Source organism: Nematostella vectensis, chromosome 14, assembly GCF_932526225.1.
Source record: "Nematostella vectensis chromosome 14, jaNemVect1.1, whole genome shotgun sequence".
NCBI classification, from domain to species: domain Eukaryota; kingdom Metazoa; phylum Cnidaria; class Anthozoa; order Actiniaria; family Edwardsiidae; genus Nematostella; species Nematostella vectensis.
Window position 1 is genome coordinate 5299017 of NC_064047.1, and position 22978 is coordinate 5321994.

The 22978-nt window shown below is 40.6% G+C and overlaps 3 protein-coding genes across 5 annotated transcripts in view; 2 read left to right on the top strand and 1 right to left on the bottom strand.

Annotated features, from left to right (window-relative positions):
• The window catches only part of LOC5504743 (arginyl-tRNA--protein transferase 1), a 39134-nt gene extending 37057 nt beyond the window's left edge, over positions 1–2077 (top strand). The window contains exon 16 of the mRNA XM_048721553.1: positions 1394–2077. The gene's annotated coding sequence lies outside the window, so the exon portion shown is untranslated. The remainder of the gene's footprint in view (positions 1–1393) is intronic.
• LOC116612402 (glutathione S-transferase theta-1) lies at positions 322–7541 on the bottom strand. Its single transcript, XM_032373063.2, has 4 exons — positions 7155–7541; positions 6590–6708; positions 2642–2761; positions 322–1659 (listed from the first exon to the last, which is right to left on the bottom strand). Exons 1-4 carry the CDS (start codon positions 7227–7229, stop codon positions 1281–1283), a joined length of 693 nt encoding a protein of 230 aa, XP_032228954.1. The 5' UTR covers positions 7230–7541; the 3' UTR covers positions 322–1280.
• Positions 7542–8191: 650 nt separating this feature from the next.
• The window catches only part of LOC5504736, a 38298-nt gene continuing 23511 nt past the window's right edge, over positions 8192–22978 (top strand). The window contains exons 1-16 of one of the 3 annotated variants that reach the window (XM_032373059.2): positions 8193–8508; positions 8938–9183; positions 11469–11568; positions 12205–12283; positions 12602–12658; positions 12890–12954; positions 14043–14319; positions 14443–14657; positions 15454–15650; positions 16379–16577; positions 16918–17148; positions 17854–18064; positions 18683–18839; positions 19298–19554; positions 20140–20180; positions 22216–22300. In XM_032373059.2, the coding sequence (XP_032228950.1) occupies positions 11488–11568; positions 12205–12283; positions 12602–12658; positions 12890–12954; positions 14043–14319; positions 14443–14657; positions 15454–15650; positions 16379–16577; positions 16918–17148; positions 17854–18064; positions 18683–18839; positions 19298–19554; positions 20140–20180; positions 22216–22300 (2152 nt within the window). In that variant the 5' untranslated portion in view covers positions 8193–8508; positions 8938–9183; positions 11469–11487. Of the gene's footprint in view, positions 8509–8937; positions 9184–11468; positions 11569–12204; positions 12284–12601; positions 12659–12889; positions 12955–14042; positions 14658–15453; positions 15651–16378; positions 16578–16917; positions 17149–17853; positions 18065–18682; positions 18840–19297; positions 19555–20139; positions 20181–22215; positions 22301–22978 lie in introns of all 3 variants that reach the window. The other 2 variants (XM_048721568.1, XM_032373058.2) reach the window with 2 other exon arrangements.

Genomic DNA, 22978 nt, shown 5'->3' on the forward strand with positions numbered 1-22978 from the left:
AATAAAACGGAATTACCCAATCGGTATGGCAAGCACAAGGCTTTTACGGAAGGCTGTAAAGAACCGAAAGACCACAAGCACCGATATTTCCTGCGAATATGCTGTACAACGCTCTTGCAAGGTATACCAACCCGCACATCAATGCGGAGGCAGTAACCAGGATCCCAGGCCTGCCATAGTCGGTGACGCCACGCACAGCTCGCTGAGATATACGATAAAAAAATACAGGTCTATTTAGGTGCCTTTAGTCCCTCGGGGTCTTGCTATGTCGCCGTGGCATCGTAACGCACGGGCGCATTGTAGCGAAGAAAGGAGACGTTGTTTTGGGAACCATTGTTTTTATATCATTGCTGTTGATTACAAAGTGCTGACCTGTCTGTTTTTATAGGAGTCCCCTCCCCCTAACAAACCACATGGTCAATTTATGTGTTATTTTTACTGTTCATAACTGCATATCTATTCATTACTACTCGTCTATTCATTACAACTTTTTTTACAACTTTTTTTATTTAATCAATTATTTCACGGTTTGCTTGCACATGTACTCGTATATTTCCATTACAAACATAATTCATTTTGTCAACACATTTGAACTGATTTATTAGGGTCTCTACAAAAGCCATACTGCACATGCAATGCCCCAGTTGACAAATTTGGCTACGTGTTTTTTGGCAAAGGACTTAAAATCGCCCGACTATATCTGCCGTTAAAATAGCTCTCTAAGATCTGTTCAGCAGTTTCTTGCATTCTGTCATGTCCGGGTTAAACAACAGTCAATTCAAGTGAAAAAATCGTAGGCTTCATAGCTCAAGTGATTTTTCGTGAGCTTCGATACTTTCAAATTGGCCGCGTTTTCAGCGACAAAACAAATAATATTTCTATTCGCACTTCACAGCGCATTTCGAATTCAAACGCGTCATCAAAGCGTTTATGGGCAACCACGAAAAGTATTTCAAGAAGTCAAAGAAGTATTTGTTCATTTTACTGAATAACCTGGAAGTTTTAAATCGATAAATCTCAGCCAAATATCAATCTGCAATCCTGATCACGCTCATCTACTCATTTTCATATCGTGATCCCTGAAAGCTCATTAGCATCTCAAACTTCGCTTACGGGAAAACGTTCTTATTCATTCAGGTGGTACCAAGTATTGGCTGAGAGGGGGGTGCACACTCATGGAAAGCATAGTATTTGAAGATTCCCTATCAAGAGATTATCCACTTTTTGGCCAAAGGGGGGAGTGAGTACCCCGACCCCTCCCCCTGTGTACACGCCTGAGTTTACACCTTCTTGAGGTTACTAGTGCTGCTGGCCAGTCCGTAACAGCATTGTCGCACATCCTCTTCGTGAGCATGACTGACATCCATATACTCAACATTTCCTTGTATTTCAGCCATCAATGCCTTCACTCGCGGCCAGGGCGAAAAGTCAAATGACAGTAGCTCCAGTAGAGATAGCACGACTGCTACCCAACAGTCCGCAAAGCAAGATTTCTTACCGCAGAGGAATTTGTTCTTAGACAAGTAGTTGTTTTCCAGTGTGTTGAGATGGAAAAGGACCTCAGCTTTGCCATAAGCGACAAGTGAGGCATTGGCACTTCCAGGCAGGGCGTCGTCCTCGTGGAGAAGACTTGGGTAGACGTAATTATGAGCCAAGTCCCTAAGTCAATCAAGAGATATCAGCATAAGAATAAGGCCATTTTATATGAGGCATATTTTCTTGCACCTTGCAATGCAACAAAGATAAATAAAATAAAATCGCAGGTTGCAGAAACATGTTGTTACACAGGGAAATTGCAATCGTAATTTGCCAAAAGTAGAAACGAAAAATTGCATTACAAATTTAAATTGGCCTTTCTGGACTACCTTTTTTAACTTTTGAGGAGGGTTGGGGTTTTTTAGAAGTTTAGTTAATTTTTTTATACACTCCAGCTACTAGGAACAAAAAGATAATGTTTAACCTGACATCTGCTTTTAAACTAATAAGGGGATGATAGTGACATTGATAATGTCATTGGTTGTAGTATTGCGTGATTGAATAATGATATAGATATGAAATACATTACTTTGTTTGCTAACTTGTTGTTTGATGGCTGGGCAGCAGCAGTTTTTAAAATGATTATAAACCAAATATGTAGTTTACCCCCAACCATATCCTTGTCTTGTTTGGAAAAAGTGTGTAAGGTAAGTCAAATTCGATTGAATTCATTCAATTTCCAAACGAAACAAGACATTGGAATTCTTGGCAGCAATGCACCAACAAATTCAGCTATGGGGTGTTCTATCAGAAAATGGAAATACAAAATAACCAGTCTAGCTAATCCCCCCCCCACTTTTCTGAGTGGATGTTTCTCTATATATGAACGTTTTTTTTAAACCAAAGGGTTTCAAGCAGTACATATGCAACCAACAACAATTTTTTTGAACAGTTTAAAATCCTGTGCATAAAAACCTAGGTTATCCCCACATTCTTATAAATAGCGCTAACCAACAATCCCCTGAAACAACTACCCTCCCCTCCCCCCACTCCAAACACTCGGCCGCCCCTGCTAATGGTGTTTAATAGATGAAGATAATGATACTGTTGGTGACAATAACAATGACAATGATATTTGCAATAACAATAGTGATGGAGTTCTCACCTGAGCAATGCTGAAGAAGCCCAGCACATCACCGAGTCAATTTTTGCTCTTTGCTCAAGAGTCAATCCTAGTCCTGCATTACTTGTGTATTTTTCACCAAGATAGAGAACTATAGCAAGACTGGGTGAGAGAGAATGAAAAGGATATTAATATTCAAGTGGATGGATACATGCACAGATCTAGAATGATCTAGATTTTTCTTCTTTGTTTCAACTACTATCAAATTAATTAGGAGGCACATTTGAAAAGGAATTCTAAATGGGCTCCACCAGATGTAGTTCTATGGGAAGGATTGTAGGGGTTGTGGCCCCCATTTGACCCCCCCCCCCCCCTTTCAGGCAGACAGATGCATACCCAACACACAAACAGACTATTGATGGACAAATAAGACCAATATAAACAGACAGACAATCATTGATGGACAGACAGACAATCATTGATGGACAGACAGACAATCATTGATGGACAGACAGACTATCATTGATGGACAGACAGACAATCACTGATGGACAGACAGACTATCATTGATGGACAGACAGACAATCACTGATGGACAGACAGACTATCATTGATGGACAGACAGACTATCATTGATGGACAGACAGACTATCATTGATGGACAGACAGACTATCATTGATGAACAGACAGACTATCACTGATGGACAGACAGACTATCACTGATGGACAGACAGACTTTCACTGATGGACGGACAGACTATCACTGATGGACAGACAGACTATCATTGATGGACAGACAGACTTTCACTGATGGACGGACAGACTATCATTGATGGACAGACAGACTATCATTGATGGACAGACAGACTATCATTGATGGACAGACAGACTATCATTGATGGACAGACAGACTATCATTGATGGACAGACAGACTATCACTGATGGACAGACAGACTATCACTGATGGACAGACAGACTATCATTGATGGACGGACAGACTATCATTGATGGACAGACAGACTATCATTGATGGACAGACAGACTATCATTGATGGACAGACAGACTATCATTGATGGACAGACAGACTATCATTGATGGACAGACAGACTATCATTGATGGACAGACAGACTATCACTGATGGACAGACAGACTATCACTGATGGACAGACAGACTATCATTGATGGACGGACAGACTATCATTGATGGACAGTGTGGACGCGCCATATCGAAAATCTGACCGTTAAATACCATGTGTCGTCTCTCTGTTTATTGTGGTAAAATTCTAAAAGAAACTTCAATTAAAATCTAACTTATAAATTGGGAAAGCGATCAACTGATAACTACTCGTACATTATACTTACAATTTGGGGGTCCTACATGTCGACGAAAGTCCCGGTGCTACTTCATTTACAAACCACTTAATCATTGCTGTCCGTACTAGCAACTCACAAAAACTGACATGCATGTTAAGCAACTGAACAAAATATACTGAACAAATATCCACGTGCAAGCAAAAAGTACTATCTATTGTCCGTCACTAATGATGCGGTATTGAGTTCCGTTACTATTAATGCACTAACGAGTTTATAGAATATAAAGGCTTGTTTACATGTTTTTGTCGCGCACTAACAGACAGACTATCATCGATGGACAGACAGACTATCACTGATGGACAGACAGACTATCATTGATGGACAGACAGACTATCATTGATGGACAGACAGACTATCATTGATGGACAGACAGACTATCATTGATGGACAGACAGACTATCACTGATGGACAGACAGACTATCACTGATGGACAGACAGACTATCATTGATGGACAGACAGACTTTCACTGATGGACAGACAGACTATCACTGATGGACAGACAGACTATCATTGATGGACAGACAGACTATCACTGATGGACAGACAGACTATCACTGATGGACAGACAGACTATCATTGATGGACAGACAGACTATCACTGATGGACAGACAGACTATCACTGATGGACAGACAGACTATCATTGATGGACAGACAGACTTTCACTGATGGACAGACAGACTATCACTGATGGACAGACAGACTATCACTGATGGACAGACAGACTATCATTGATGGACAGACAGACTATCATTGATGGACAGACAGAATATCATTGATGGACAGACAGACTATCACTGATGGACAGACAGACTATCATTGATGGACAGACAGACTATCACTGATGGACAGACAGACTATCATTGATGGACAGACAGACTATCATTGATGGACAGACAGACTTTCACTGATGGACAGACAGACTATCACTGATGGACAGACAGACTTTCACTGATGGACAGACAGACTATCATTGATGGACAGACAGACTATCATTGATGGACAGACAGACTATCACTGATGGACAGACAGACTATCATTGATGGACAGACAGACTATCACTGATGGACAGACAGACTTTCACTGATGGACAGACAGACTATCACTGATGGACAGACAGACTATCATTGATGGACAGACAGACTATCATTGATGGACAGACAGACTATCATTGATGGACAGACAGACTTTCACTGATGGACAGACAGACTATCACTGATGGACAGACAGACTTTCACTGATGGACAGACAGACTATCATTGATGGACAGACAGACTATCACTGATGGACAGACAGACTATCACTGATGGACAGACAGACTATCATTGATGGACAGACAGACTATCACTGATGGACAGACAGACTATCATTGATGGACAGACAGACTATCATTGATGGACAGACAGACTATCATTGATGGACAGACAGACTATCACTGATGGACAGACAGACTTTCACTGATGGACAGACAGACTATCACTGATGGACAGACAGACTATCATTGATGGACAGACAGACTATCACTGATGGACAGACAGACTATCATTGATGGACAGACAGACTATCACTGATGGACAGACAGACTATCATTGATGGACAGACAGACTATCACTGATGGACAGACAGACTATCATTGATGGACAGACAGACTATCATTGATGGACAGACAGACTATCACTGATGGACAGACAGACTTTCACTGATGGACAGACAGACTATCACTGATGGACAGACAGACTATCATTGATGGACAGACAGACTATCACTGATGGACAGACAGACTATCATTGATGGACAGACAGACTATCACTGATGGACAGACAGACTATCATTGATGGACAGACAGACTATCATTGATGGACAGACAGACTATCACTGATGGACAGACAGACTATCATTGATGGACAGACAGACTATCATTGATGGACAGACAGACTATCATTGATGGACAGACAGACTATCACTGATGGACAGACAGACTATCATTGATGGACAGACAGACTATCATTGATGGACGGACAGACTATCACTGATGGACAGACAGACTATCATTGATGGACAGACAGACTATCATTGATGGACAGACAGACTTTCACTGATGGACAGACAGACTATCACTGATGGACAGACAGACTTTCACTGATGGACAGACAGACTATCATTGATGGACAGACAGACTATCACTGATGGACAGACAGACTATCACTGATGGACAGACAGACTTTCACTGATGGACAGACAGACTATCACTGATGGACAGACAGACTATCATTGATGGACAGACAGACTATCATTGATGGACAGACAGACTATCATTGATGGACAGACAGACTTTCACTGATGGACAGACAGACTATCACTGATGGACAGACAGACTTTCATTGATGGACAGACAGACTATCATTGATGGACAGACAGACTATCACTGATGGACAGACAGACTATCACTGATGGACAGACAGACTATCACTGATGGACAGACAGACTATCATTGATGGACAGACAGACTATCATTGATGGACAGACAGACTATCATTGATGGACAGACAGACTATCATTGATGGACAGACAGACTATATTTGACAGACAGACAAATGGGAAGTTTGCGTACCTTCCTTGGACAGTGGTTTCATCGTCAAGTATAAGTGGCACCATCCCATTGGGACTTAAAGATGAGAAGCCAGGTGGTCTGTTTGTCTCGATATCTACTGTTGTAAACGTCAACTTGTACTGTGAACAGATAAAGTACGATTTACAAAACCTAAAAACCCACATGACCTACAATAAGATCCTTCAACTAGTACAAGCATGAATCATCTCTCTATCTCTTAGTCTCTCGAACATTTTTTTGTTTTACAAAGCAAAAAAAAAAACGTTGTAACTAAGCACAACGACTAAAGGCTAATCTGCAGAATACCCGTCACTTATTTGCATTTTACTTGTATTTACTGCCTCGTTCTATAGAAATCGAGGTGTGAAATCTCATTGTTAACTCTTTGTGGACGGGTATTCTGCAGTTGCTCCCGACTTCCTTTGCAGACTGGTTGCCAACAACAAAATCGCTTGACCTTCTTTTAAATACTTCTTTCGCGACAACATCTGATATCAGACAGACCCCAGTTTTGAAAAGGAAGCAGAATTTTGAGAAGGAAACAGAATTGTCTTTATTTATCTACCTTAACCATGTAGAGCCAAACCACCCGACAATTTACACAGTTCTTTCGAAGGTAGAACGTCAACACGGGCGCCATGTTGGATTTGGCGTCTTCGTTCCCAGATCTCCCTCCACTTCCATGGGTCAAACGAAGTCGCAGTTTTTGGGGACATTTTTCGCGACATTTTTTTCGGACAAAAACATATTTCTTTACGAATCTCCGTATCACAAAGCACTTCACTGCCCCTTTCTCAGTTCTTGTTTTGAGACTATATATTGCACGTCGTTAGAACCTCTTTAACAAGTTTTTGTTTGTACGTAGGAAACACGGGTGGCGAAGTGTGTTAGCTCGTCGGCTTCTCACCGCTGTGACCCAGCTTCGAATACTGGCTCAAACTGGGGAATTTTCCGGGTTCCTGCCTTGGTTCGAATTTGTGTCAGTTGAAGTTATTCTCCCGTGTTTCCAGTCTTCTCGGATAAGGACACTAAACCGGAGGTCCCGTCTCTTCAAGCTGCACTATATTAACCTGAACCGAAGGGACGTAAAATAACCACTGGGGACGCAATAAACCCTCTGGCAGTGACCACCCCCAGTGACAGTGCTTACTAACCGAGGGCCATATGTTAGAAAACTGTATATTCGGTTAAATATGCTACCCTCGATAAACAAAGATTACAAACAAAGAAAGATTACAAAGTCGCAGTTGCCTAAAATTGTTTTCATTTTTAACAAGAGTAAGAGATAAAACCCTTTAAATACGAAAAAATATTTTCATTACAAGCCGCTGTTTCGAATTTATGGTGTGCATGGAAATGAGTTGCTGATACCTTTCCAGTTGTTTTTTTTATTTATTTCTGATTCCAATTTCTCAATTTATCTCTTTTTTATATTCCTTTTCATGCTGAAAATCTAGGAACATGCGCTGCATTCGGGCATGAAATTCGGGATTCCGATAATATTCGCATTTTCCCGCAAGCGTGATAAACTAACGGGATCGCCGCACGCCGAAGTCCGCGAAAGACAGGTTTCTCCCCACTCTCCCCTTGAAAGAATATTTTGCTAGAGGTCATAACGAAGCGCATTCCACCGCGTGTTTGAAATCAAAACACGTCCAACGAAGATTGCATTTATACTCTAGCTCTATACAAGTGCAAAAGCGAATACAAGGCTGTAATTTATGAATTAGTGGCATTTACTTCTGGACCCAGTGGCCTTAAGGGGAATGTCTTTGTCATGTAAATAGAAATGACACGGTTCGCTGCGAAATCCTGACTCACTAAGATAAAACAAACCACGCTCACGATAACTGCGAACCAAGCCAGCTGATATGAATCTACTAAAACCATTAAAAGAAAGAAACGCTGTTTTTCTATAGGTAAGTAGCTGTCTTGCATTGGTGTGAATTGTTATGTTTAGTATTGTAATTTCACAGTTTCCTGTTTAGCAAAGCTTAAGCTGTTCTTTTGTCGCCATAGTTTCAGCCTCTAAAACGTGTTTCGCATTTCCAAAAAGTTATCAAAGATAAAAGATTTTACGTTGATACCTTTATTGACCACTCGTCTTAGCGAGCATTCAAAGATCGTAGACAGATGCCTAGAAGATTGAGCCAAATGATGTTTCTATTAAAAGTTTTAATAGTATTTTCGTGTTAGCGCTTGTAATACCTGGGCCGACCCATATTCGAATACCTGTACACAGATTAGATACGATTTAGTAATAATGTCAGGCCAATTTACAGCAAAATTAATCATTAGTGCCAATACGTCATAGAATCTAAGTATTTTCTTTGTTTTTATCTCACTAGAGACTTTACAGCGAGGCTGAAGTCAAGTTTGTTGTACGTTAAAACAAGAACGCTGCTGGAAAATGTCGGAGAAGGTTGGAGTTGAAGATTGTGTAGTAGCGATTAAATCGGCAGAATAGGGAATAAAGAGAGTCAGCTCTCTGACTCCCTGTCTGGGAGCAGAGGAGACGCATATGTGGTCCAAGATCAGTCGAAAGGACTCAATTCCGAGCCACGAGTTGATCCGGACGACCCGAACATCATAAGGTATTTATTGCGATTTACTAACACATAATAACCGTGGGTTTGTTGTTTATCTACACTAGTAGAGCTGTTATTAATTACCAATCACTGATCTCTTCAAAATGTAACTAATCGTAGCAGATTTCGTTGTTTTTGCCGCACATAGTTGTCAGAATTCTTTGTTAGAAAAGTACTGTCAAAAAGTTGAATGCTAAAAGTTCTCCAAACTTCACAAACACGTCACTTCCTATTCCATAGCAACAGGTAATAGAGGCGAAACTGAAAGGTCGCCGTTTTAATCGTTTTAGTGGGAGGAAGTATATATTTCTTTATGTTTTTCATTTTGTTGTTGTCACTGGCCAAATTGAACTCTTTTTTTTCTTATTCTTTACCTTCTGGCGAGTTACGAAACACTTTCATATCAATAAAATGCGACGACAAAAGTATAAAAATAAGATGGTTGGAAGCCAATAAAGTGCTTGTAATGTTTCATTTATTGACAGTTAATAATCAATGAAAGGCTGCCGCGAAATTTTAGTAACTTTTGGAAATCTCGAAACAGTTGTTAGAGTTAATTAATTCTGTTTGCAAACAAGAGAATGGTAAGTTTTCTAATTATATTTAGACCACCCATGAAGGTTCAGTAATTAACTCTATCCGATATTAAATCAAGTCCAATAAAAGAGAAATAACTAAAATGTATTTTTTCAATACTTTTTTCAAAATTTTTCGATAATAAAGCAAATGTTTTTTTAAATGTAAAATTCAATAATTATTTAACCAATACTTATAAATGATAAATTCTAAACAATTCATATACAACTAGCTTATAAACAAATAATGAATTATCATATTGTTTTATTCCTCAACGACAATTCCTCTTTTATTTGGTTCATAGCATCTCTTAACTATAACCAAAAAACTAAAATAAGAAAAACGAAGATAAAAATCGGCATTGCTATCTATAGGCCTTTTGAGATACCCTTTGTAATAATCGTCGCTTTCCGCATGGATAAGAATAACTTTGAGACAGTTGTCATACATTATAAGAAGGGGTTCAAAAGGGTTGTTTAAGTTTTAAATTTTATGGAGCATAATCCATTATGTGGTTAAGACAATTATCCTCTTAAGATAACTTAAAGAGCAGGGATCTACAGATGCTGAATGCTGCATGTGTCTTAAATATATTAAACAATTTCCTCTCTACCAATTGCAACCGAAATCTTTTCAAAAGAAATAATTTATTATTTATAACATTACCTCATTTAAGATTATTTTGGACCTTTATTTTGAAATCTGTTGAGCAATTTTAATCCCCCTTTAGGGCTTCTTCTATGTTATCTTAAATAAAAGATGAAAGCCACTTCCCATGTGTATAAAATAGATGGTTTTTGTGTCTGTGTATGGGGCTCATTGACACATTGGAATGCTCAAAATCTTAATCTTATAAAATGCACATAGAGAAAAAAAGCTATGTGAGGAAAGGCCAGGGTTGTCAAATTTCGCAGAATTTAAGGTCATGAATTCTGAAGAGCACTATAACAAGTTTAGGTACGTACATATGGTATTATTTTCGGGAATGAATGATAACTGAAAATGATATCCAAAGTGGACAATAAGAACATTCAACACCAGAACATTTAAACTATGCTAAATCAAGCACTTATTCTCTTGGATGTGTTTTTATGACATATATATCATTTCATGAGGATTTTACAATGAATATGCAAGTTTTATTTGCCAACATGAGAAGTTCAAAATCTGCTGAAAACCAGAGGATATAACAAATAGACCCTGTATTTCAAAATAGGTCAACAGCACATGTCATAATAGAGTTGCCTTAAAACTTATTATAAATATTTTGACTCTCAGTTCTATAAAGAATTCACAAAGAATTCATAAAGCAAATGTTTTTTTTTAAATGTAAAATTCAATAATTATTTAATCAATACTTATAAATGATAAATTCTAAACAATTCATATACAACTAGCTTATACACAAATAATGAATTATCATCTGCTGAAAACCAGAGGATATAACAAATAGACCCTGTATTTCAAAATAGGTCAACAACACATGTCATAATAGAGTTGCCTTAAAATTTATTATAAATATTTTGACTCTCACTTCTATAAAGAATTCACAAGGTACTCATCAAAGCAATGTATCGTGTATCAAAAGTAGGATGAGCTGTTCCCTTTAAAGAAGATATTATTGCCAATGATCAAAGGCAGATTGTTCTTTTATTTTCAGGAAATAGTAATCATGATTTGCCATAACCATTGAAAATATTTTGTTATGCCAAAAGGTCTCATGCCGAAGTCAACATGCTTTCTGCGGACAATGGTCCGTTACGCTGGGTGCCAATGGTGGATGGTGTTATCCCGATCGTTATCCACAGAAAAGGGGTGAGTTATGTTGTCATGCGGCATACTACAGGTAGCAGAATGTAAGAGGAACCTGCCATTCCACCCTCCCCAGTCAATATCGGTGCAGGCTAGCTTATCAGGTTTCCGGTTGGGTGCAGTGGGGAGGGGGGATGGTTTAGAAGGCTCACCATCATTAAAAGTCCATACTGTTTAGTATGGTGTGGTTAATGAAAGAGGATGATGCAGGAAAACACTGTTTAACATGAACCTACTAGCAAGGCAAAGAAAGGCACATCAGGGCCATGACAGAATCCTTCTTTCTAGTTTCTGTCAATAAGACAATGTCTCTTGCATGTTACTTGGCTTTAAGCCCCATCTGCACTGACAATTTTTAGTTGGCAATTTTTATGAGCCAATTTTTATTTGCTAGTGTAGATGGAGCAAAGTCGGCAATTTTTATGTGGCAACTATAGTTCAAAAGCTAGCAGGTTTGCTTTTTCTCGGCAATTTAAAATTGTCACACATGAAAAATTGCTAGTGCTGATGCCAACATATATAGTTTTCAGCTTGAAAATGGTAAAAAATTGTTAGTGTAGATGGGGCTTCAACTTAAGAATAAATATGTATCATTTTTGTCATTTTTAAAAATGTTTTTTTTTAAAATCATTTCTTCAGGTTGGAGCAGATGAGGTGTTTGAAGTCACAGCTTCAACGCACAAAGGGACAGTATTTAATACAGAGTTTAATTTGAAAGGTAAAATATCAAGGAAGAGCTAAAGAAAGCAATGTCACACTCTTGCTAAGGAATATTAGCGGCTGTTTCCCCACGTTTTATAATGACATGAGTCCTTGAAGATGCAGATCACAGGGCTGCGCAAAGGGTGGGCCACACAAAAAATTATCAAAACTTATAAAGAAATAACCAGTAGCGGCGTGGCTGTGCCCCCAATGTTTTCTTAATCTTTTTGTATCACCCCCCCCCCCCCCCAAACAAAATTGAGGCCTGCTACGGCTATGCATCAAAGATAACGCAAAACAATTCTTTAATGTTAGGACTTTTTTTGCATTACAGAAATAAGGTTAAAGAAAACTTCAGATTTTTTCGTTCAGTGGAGGAACCGTAAATCAAGTAAGTCTGAAATCTACCTGGTAATCTCCCTGTAGTCTAAAAATAACACAAGTTGCACTTTCCATCACACCAGTTTGTATTTTGCACATGACACTCCCTACTTTTTTATTCAGAGTGCGTCAACAAACTTGTATAAAGTTTTTTTGTATTTCTCTTATTTCTGCACCCATCAATAAACATGTTATAATTTTTGTTTTACAAATAGTTTAATTTATAATGTGTATTTTGCAGGGAATGCATGGGGGTTGAATTTCATATCGGCAGAAGAGGCAGACAGATTTATGCAATTTTGTCAGGTAAGGGATTTATAAAACAGGTTTAGGATTCCGACTCAAAAAAGGAACTTTTTTCTACCATCTCTGCGTCAGGTAAAAAAATTAAAGGGTACTAAATGTGGAGAGCTACATCAGGATATAAAACAGCATAGCTGTCAACTCTCCCAAATAATCTTTTCTCAAGCCTAATTTTCTTGAAAATAGCCCATTTATTTGTCAATCTTGTGAAGTATTTTATATTTAATGATAAAAGGCAAACAATTCTGAATTACGGTTTGTTTTTGGAATTGGATGTTTTCCGCTTGTATACACTCTTAAATCCTTATCAAAGTTACACTCGTGAATTTCATCTGCTATAATGACACTGTCGTGAAAGGTCCTCAATGGACTAAATGCTCGACTGTCTTTTTAGTTAATTGAAACAACCCAACATTATCATTTTTAGTTAATTGAAACAACCCAACATTATCATTTTTAGTTAATTGAAACAACCCAACATTATCATTTTTAGTTAATTGAAACAACCCAACATTATCATTTTTAGTTAATTGAAACAACCCAACATTATCGATCTTGTGAGTTCAAAGTATTCTTTAAGTTCATTGCCGTAGCAGGCCTTGAGGCCAGTTCTGAAAAACCCAAGACTAGTTCCAGTACCGCGCAGTTAAACCAGCCTTTTTGTTTTAAAATGGCGGCTTTTTACTGGCGAACTGTCACATTTTGGCGAATGCTAAGAAAACTAGACCAAACATAAGGCTATAATTTTCTTTATGACTCCCTTTTTTTCGCCAGAACACGCGCATGCACATACGTTATTCAGCACTGTCGGCCTTGAGGAGTTAGGGGGCACAACACAGAAACATCAAGAAAATATTTGGGAACACGGCCCCTACTGGTCATTTCCTTATTATTATTATTTTTTTAAATACTGGGGCGTGTCCCCAGTGCCCCGCCCCTGCTACCACCCTGAAGTCGTAGCATAGCAGCAGCAAAAAAGACCGGATTCGAAAACCAACAAATTCCAAATTACCATGACTAGACAATGTTTATGGCAACACAAATTGGCCTACTGTTATGATTTGACTAGAACGATCATTCCTTTCGCCCAGGTGGCCCGTGTCCGGTCATGGTCCTCTTCGTCCTCCTCCGCTTGTGGCTCAAGCGCCATGCAGGCGTCTCCTAGCAACTCTCCTCACGAAAAAAGTCATGCCCAACCAGAAAACAGTACAAGTGACCCTAGCAACAGGGCCACGCCTAGCGACACGCAGACCTTGCGTCAGAGCATCGGAGAGCAGTACAGTAGCAGTAGTACTCTTGTTGGCATGGAAACCGCGAGTAATGGCAGTTCCCTTGGCAACGGATCTGTTCCAGCACGCAAAATATCAAGTAATACTAGCAGTGATGTCACATTACGAGTTAAATCCAATGAAATTGAAAATGTAGATGGACATCGCAGTAGCGGTGGTTCCCATAGTAACGGTGTGAATGACAGTGGGTATGGTTCCTCAGCGACAAGTAGCCATGGCAACACAGGCTTGACACAAGCCGCACCTGATAGCTGGTTCGATGCTGACGACTACGAGAGTGATCCTTCGCGACCAACGTCTTCTGCGTCTGATGTGGAACAGCGGTTGGACGAGTCAGGGCATGCGTCTGAGCTGGACGACTCCGCGGAGAGAAGCTACTTCCAAGAGATGGCACGGTTACACAGCCCGGAACCCATGGTGAGTGCGGCTAAATTAGTAACATATTACCCTTAATTTAAGCGATGTCAAAATTTTGCGATTTTGAGATGTCGATATTTTGCGACACTTTATTTTCGCGATTTTCATATTTTCTTAAACCAGATCACTTTATTTTCGCGATTTTGTGATTTGGAATAATAAAATCAAGCACAACAAGTGGAATTAATTAAAAAATAATTAAATGTGCTGTAATCATCAAAACTGAAATAATTTGTAAAAAAGGATGCGTGGGGTAAATTTAGTAAATAAAAGTCCATCTCAACCCCTTACCGTACATTAGATGATTTAGGTGTTTCAATAAAGCTTTTTAAACGGCCAATATTCCCCCAAAGCCGTATTGTTGTACGTACTTAATTTTCGCGCATCCTAATTTTCGTCACAGTTAATTTTAGCGAATCTTTTAAAATACCGAAATTCACGAAATTAAAGTGACGCGAAAATTAAGTGTAATAAGGTAGATCTCCCCCAAGATCCGCTACTGCATAAACCCTAGCCGCCATACAGTATTTAGTTCTATTTTTTTTCTAAAGAAGGAAAACCAACAAGACAAAAAGATATGCCTTTACTTTTAACTCAAAAATAGAGGTCGATATCTACCCAGGCCCCCTCTCCCTGCCTCGCCATTTTCACGACCTTTCCTTTTTTTAACTGAAAAAGGGGTGTGTGGGTTGGGTAATCCACCCAACCCCCTTCCTCCCAAGTCCGCCTAGCGGAGCCAACTAGCCGACATCTGGATAATTTGCTCTCCAAATTTGACTATCAATCTTTCTCGCAGGAAATCTCTGCATCTTTTCACGAGGACGCGGAGCAAAGCAGTACTTGTGGCACCGACACGGACCTCAAGCCCAGGTCCGGCATCGCGCAGTCGCGACAGGGCGGGGCCACGCGCAAGGCGGGCTGGTTGTCAGGGAAACACGTGCTGACGAGGGGAAAAGGCGGGAAACTGGAGCAAGCTTCCGACCGGAAGTGGAGGTAAGAATATCAGGAAAAGTCACATGAATTGCTTGAAATGTCTAGTCGTCTGTCGCATAAGGGGGAGGCCGTCGCGTCTTTTGTAGTTGTATGCGGATTGGAGATCGTGTTTGAGTATTGTCTATCACGCCGCCATTTTACACTCAATATGAAGTCGCATAAAGCTTATTCATGCGCACAACTTTCGCGTAAATTTTTGTTCATTTTATTTTTGTTCATTTATTTCCACTTAAATTGTCGGTAGTCGCTTTTGAAATTTAAACTGAAGAATGTAAACAATAATTATAGCAAAGGAATGGCTGATAAAGACTTTTTAAATCACAGACAGGATAGGAATTAGTTAAGCTACCGACCTATGAATACTGCTATTCTTTAAGAACTTGTAAACTAGGTAATTGTGAGAACAGTCAAGAAAAATAGGCTTATTCAATGTGTCAATGTATTCAGCTTGTGGTAGCTTATTGTGGACACAGGTCGAGGGATTCATTATCCCCACCTTAGAGAGCCAAGTTTTTACACCTCAGAAAAAAAATGTGCTGACCTGGGTTCGTACCCCTCCCCCCCCCCCTCCCCCTCCCCCTCCCCCTCCCCCTCCCCCTCCCCCTCCCCCTCCCCCTCCCCCTCCCCCTCCCCTTCCCCCCTTTCACTTGGAAGAAGAAGACCGTACCACTGAGCTATAGCGCCACTCTCAAAATTCTGTCGTCTCTCAATTAAAATTGTTTTTACAGGAAATACTGGATGACATTACGCAGTGCGGCGCTGAATTTCTATCTTTGTAACGAGAAAACCGTGAGTGCTCAAGACCTGGACGACCCGACGTTTTCCATCGAGATTGACGGATGCATAGCACAGGCCGTGCCAGAGCACGCCAAGCTTGATCACGTGTTCAGCGTCAGCATGAGGCTCGGCGAAGCTTACTACTTCCAGGTATTGATAGTGGTGGTGATGATGGCAGGGGCGTGACCAGGGGGGTGGCCTAGGGGGCCCGGGCCCGCCCCCCTTTTAGCAGCAAAAAATACAGTAAATGTATGAGACATCATCTAAAATACAGGAGAAAAGGTCTTGAAAGTTCCGTTCAGGCCCTCTCATCTTAAACATCCTGGCTACGCCGCTGGATGGTGGTGGTGGTGGTGGCGGCGGCGGCGGCGGTGGTGGTTATATTGATAGTGGCTTTTATTGTTGGTGGTGGTCATGTTGATCATAATATTTATATATGCATGGTGGTGCGTTGACGATGATAACAGTAATGAAGAAATTTTCTTTTCAGGCAGCGAATCAGACTGACCTCGAGAACTGGGTAACCGCTATCCACTCCATGGCCGCGTCATTGTTAACGGGGCCTGGGCCTAAAAGTAAAGATGAAATGCTTCGCATTCTGAACAAACGGTCTAAAGAGACAGAGGAGAGGATCGAGTCTGATTCGAAACTTAAGAAAATGGCGGAATTGCAATCATCGGTAGTGACAGATCACAAAACAAAACAGCAGTTCGTGGACCAGGTAAATTGCCCTTGGTCAGACAGGATCTTGCTATTTTATCATTTTCACTTCTTCCATGATTTCAAGCGCATAACTGGTGTGTTTGTGAGTGGGGGGGGAGGATTCGGGTGCAGTTTGTTATTAGTGGGTAGATCCAGGAGTTTCGATAGGAACTGATTCATTGTTCTTTTCTCGATTCTTTTGTACTTTTTCATATTTCTATTAAAAATTTCTGAAAATAGGGGGGGCAGTGCCCGTTCGACCCACCCCCCACCCCCATATCCGCCTGTGACCGAGAGTGCATTACGCTGCGAGATATTTTAACAGATGAATTAGTATTGTCGGTTTATCCGCGAAGTTTAAGTAAAGAAAGTTGATACACGTTCATAATGTTCGTTATAACTTAAAGCCAGTCGATCCGATTTGCGTGACGCGCGGTTTTGTAGGCTATAAAAACCCCATGCATATTAAATAAATCCGTTTGAATCATGCTGAAAATTAATCCATCCTACAATAAAATCGACTCGATTATATTTCTACGATATCAAACAATGCTGGGTGAGTTATATTTTTCAATATGATGCGAGTTCTAAACTAAATCAAGTTCTAAACTAAATCGAGTTCTAAACTTAATTCAAAACAAAAACAAAACAACAGTGTCACGCAAGTCGAATTCACGGACTTTAAGCTCCGATCATAAAGCTTCTTATTTCTGTGCATGTGCAGATTTCGCGATGGGAGAAAAATCTCGAGGAGCTTCACATCACCTTTCATCGCCTGCAGTGTTACACATCAGCGGTTCAGGGGACACCGCTGCCCAATCCGCAGACTCTTCTCGCCTGCGTGTCACGCAACACCAAGCAGACATTGTCACGCCTTGGTGTTTTCTCCGTCACGTCATTCCACTCTGTGGTCAGCGCCAGGGACCCGTCTGTTGGTAAGTAGGGCTCTCTCATTGGACAGTTGATACTTTCTGTCACGCATTTTGGTCACGCAACAATGGTCACGTTATTCTATTCAAAGGCTTTCTGTCACTTTTGTGGCTTTCTGTGCCTTTAAGAGTGGCAAACATATGCCAAAATAAACAAAGAAATGGCGTAGAGAGCGACGCTAATACACCTATTCCAATTAAGGTTGACTATAAGAAAATGGAAAATGATGAATGCCAAACACCACTGGTTAGGGAAAACAAGTCTTGTATCTGTTAATGACATTCATCGAGGCTAAATTAAGTTTGTAGCGAGGTCCTTGTAATGAATGAACGAATTTTAAATACAAGGAAACATTATTATTGGCCAAACTTTGTTCCATTTTCCATTCTCTTATCGATAAGCTTTTTTGAAATAGGTGTATAAAATCTTACAATTAAATTTAGCTTTTACTGAAACATTTTTGCTGATTCGTGGTTGCTGAATAAGTTGCATTTCGTTGTTGTTATTTTGCCATCCCAAAACACACGATTCCCTAGTGCTATTTGTCCTGCTATCTTTGTCAAGTAAAACTTAATCCATCTGTGTCACGTCATGTTCGATCAATCTTTGTCACTTTATTGCAGAAGTCGAAGTGAAGGCTCGTAACAAAGCCAAACGCTCGCCAAGCAGTGTGGGAAGGTTGAAGACCGCCCTTTTTACCTCCCTACGGATCAACGATGCCGCTAGCGTCAAGTCGATACGGGATCGATATTCACCCCGCTCTGCGCAGAATAACAGACGGTAAGTGTATAGTTAGATACAATAGTCAAGTCGATATGGGATCGATATTCACCCTGCTCTGCGCAGAATAACAGACGGTAAGTGTACCGTAAGATACGAGCGTCAAGTCGATATGGGATCGATATTTACCCCGCCCTGCGCAGAATAACAGACAGTGAGTGTACCGTAAGATACGAGCGTCAAGTCGATACGGGATCGATATTCACCCCGCTCAGCGCAGAATGACAGACGGTAAGTGTATCGTAACATACGAGCGTCAAGTCGATACGGGATTGATATTCATCCCGCTCAGCGCAGAATAACAGACGGTAAGTGTATCGTAAGATACGAGCGTCAAGTCGATACGGGATCAATATTCACCCCGCTCTGCGCGGAACGTTAAATGTACCGCAAGACCCTCCCATCTTCAATCTTAGCAGTCATCATATATTTATTGACCCTCCCTTCCTCATTCTCAGCCAAAACCTCGAGAGTATTTCTGACAGCAACGAGGAGGAAAGTGAATCGGCGCGGTCGCTGAGCTCTAGTCATTCTGATTGGAAGAGCCTTGGGAACTACCTGCGGATTAGCCTTCCTAGTAACCAGGCCACCGTGATTCCCCTCGGCCACGACATGACCGTGAGGGAAGCAGTCGAGAGCACGTGCCAGAAGCGACAGCTGGAGCCGCGCGCGCACTACCTCAGACTAGGGAAGGAGGACAATAACGGAGTTATAGGTGGGTGTGGTCAGAAAGGAGAAGTGTATTGCACCCCCTCCCCACCCCTGGCGTGTAACCCTGTGCGCTATTTTAGATTAGGAACAAAAGAGAATCGTGAAGTTTTAGGAGAATGGGTGGGGTCTTTTTGGTAGAGATGTACGGATACTTCACCTGTTCCCGTTTTTCTCGGGTTTCCTGTGGTCAATGATGTGACGTCACCCGTAGCCCTCTTCCAGTCCCTCTTTCCTCATGGCCAACCACAGGGATCCCGAAAAAAAACTAATTTAGGGGTACTTGATCGTGCGTACTTTTAAAGGCATGGAGTATCAGATAGGTGAGGGAATTTTGGGATGGAGCGGGAACCCCCCCCCCCTTTCGTGCTCCGTGAAAAGACGAAAGGGAATTCCCCAATGATAAAGAGAAGCCCTGGTAGACAAATTACCTGTATGTCACATAGCCTTCTTGAAAGCATTCACCACAATGAAGGGAATACCATGCCTGTGGTTGTACAAACCGACTACTGTAGAATAGGTTTGTAGGTTTCTTTTGAAGGAGGTTTCTTGTGAGGTAGAGGGTACTGAACTACTGAATTTTCTTTTCCAGACTTTTATACCCCTGATGAAGACAGCCTGCTAGAAGACCTGGTGAGTGCCCTAGCATGAACCTATAGTGCTCTCCTCAACCATCGACTGTTTATTTTTTACCTGTTGTCATCCCTAATCTATACTAATAATTCTTATTACTTAATATTGCGTAACATACTTATATGATCTAATATTATGGAAAGCTTAGTGAAAGGTTCTATTTTCACTTAAAAGATGTTCCAAGCTATCGCAGGGCCGTAGCAGGGGGTGGGGCACTGGGGGCACGTGCCTCCCCCCCAATATTTTCAAAAATTAAAAGGAAATGACCACTAGAGGCTTTTTTGTGCCCCCAAATATTTACTTAATGTTTCTGTATTGTGCCCACCCCAATATTTCGAGGCCTGCTACGGCACTTTATAGCCTATCATCTCTGCCTTTAAGATTTGAGGTGTAACACTACATACGTGACTTCTTATCCTTTATCTTCGTCCCCTTTATCAGGATTGCGAACGTTTAGCCTAGGCTAACAAAAAATGGGTAATTTCTAATGGGAGGATGGTCAAATGCTTATCTTTTTATGTGATACCTATGACCCCCTCAAGCGCCTGAACTCCAGTATCATTAACCTGTAGTCCTTTTAACCGATAGTTAGCCTCATGTAAAGCAAATGAAGCCATGTTATCCAAGCATGCCTTGTTTTGATATCTTACAGCACTACTCCCCATTGAAGCTGTGCGAACGATGTGTGTTTTCGGTTAGCCTCATGTAAAGCAAATAAAGCCAATTAAGCCAAGTTATCTAAGCATGCCTTGTTTTGATATCTTACAGCACTACTCCCACTTGAAGCTGTGCAAACGATGTGTGTTTTCTGTTAGCTTCATGTAAAGCCAATGAAGCTAATGAAGCCAAGTTATCTAAGCATGCCTTGTTTTGATATCTTACAGCACTACTCCCACTTGAAGCTGTGCGAACGATGTGTGTTTTCGGTTAGCCTCATGTAAAGCAAATGAAGCCAAGTTATCTAAGCATGCCTTGTTTTGATATCTTACAGCACTACTCCCACTTGAAGCTGTGCAAACGATGTGTGTTCTCGGTTAGCCTAATGTAAAGCCAATGAAGCTAATGAAGCCAAGTTATCTAAGCATGCCTTGTTTTGATATCTTACAGCACTACTCCCACTTGAAGCTGTGCGAACGATGTGTGTTTTCGGTTAGCCTCATGTAAAGCAAATGAAGCCAATTAAGCCAAGTTATCTAAGCATGCCTTGTTTTGATATCTTACAGCACTACTCCCACTTGATGCTGTGCAAACGATGTGTGTTTTCGGTTAGCCTCATGTAAAGCCAATGAAGCTAATGAAGCCAAGTTATCTAAGCATGCCTTGTTTTGATATCTTACAGCACTACTCCCACTTGAAGCTGTGCAAACGATGTGTGTTTTCGGTTAGCCTAATGTAAAGCCAATGAAGCTAATGAAGCCAAGTTATCTAAGCATGCCTTGTTTTGATATCTTACAGCACTACTCCCACTTGAAGCTGTGCAAACGATGTGTGTTTTCGGTTAGCCTAATGTAAAGCCAATGAAGCTAATGAAGCCAAGTTATCTAAGCATGCCTTGTTTTGATATCTTACAGCACTACTCCCACTTGAAGCTGTGCAAACGATGTGTGTTTTCGGTTAGCCTAATGTAAAGCCAATGAAGCTAATGAAGCCAAGTTATCTAAGCATGCCTTGTTTTGATATCTTACAGCACTACTCCCACTTGAAGCTGTGCAAACGATGTGTGTTTTCGGTTAGCCTCATGTAAAGCCAATGAAGCTAATGAAGCCAAGTTATCTAAGCATGCCTTGTTTTGATATCTTACAGCACTACTCCCACTTGAAGCTGTGCAAACGATGTGTGTTTTCTGTTAGCTTCATGTAAAGCCAATGGAGCTAATGAAGCCAAGTTATCTAAGCATGCCTTGTTTTGATATCTTACAGCACTACTCCCACTTGAAGCTGTGCGAACGATGTGTGTTCTCGGTTAGCCTCATGTAAAGCCAATGAAGCTAATGAAGCCAAGTTATCTAAGCATGCCTTGTTTTGATATCTTACAGCACTACTCCCACTTGAAGCTGTGCGAACGATGTGTGTTTTCGGTGGAGCTCACCAAGTCACTAGAGATGGGGGGATTGGACTTTGGTAAGGATGTTTTGAGGACTACAGAGATGACTGGCGCACCACCACCATACGTATCTGTCACCAGGCGTCATCTTGTCAACCTAACAAATTACCCTGGAAGCATCCATTTCCATCGGCTGATTTAGGAAAGATAGTGCGATATTTATGATCGAAATTGGTACAAAGTGTACAAAACTTTGTTTTTTGTTGGTTGTTTTGAAATTTCTTCTAGTAATTTGTCTTTCAATTATGGATGCAAACAATAAGTAAAGTTTGGCTGACAGCGGCTATTTAACCCTTCAGTTTTAATCACAATCAAAGTCACCATGTTTTTCTGCGTCGCATTACCATTATTGTGATTATGCATTAAAAACTGGTTTTAAAGAGGCAGTCGCATCGGTAGCGGTATTTTCAAGAATGCTACCGTCACCAATCTAGCACAGAGAAAAACTACTGGACACTATCCAAAAGCTGTTTGATTGTCTTCTTGTGAGTAAATTCGGCGCGATGCAAACAGATTTCCCATCTAAATACTCTTTCAGCCGTCTATTTCATGCTCAAGAAGTGACGATTCCACGGTGTATTTTCACTTTGAAACGAACGTTTGACTGCCCCTTTAAGAAAAAATGAAATTGGAATTTTAAAGCGATATTTAAATAATTATTTTTTTACTTAAAAGTTATAGTGCGAAGCACTTTA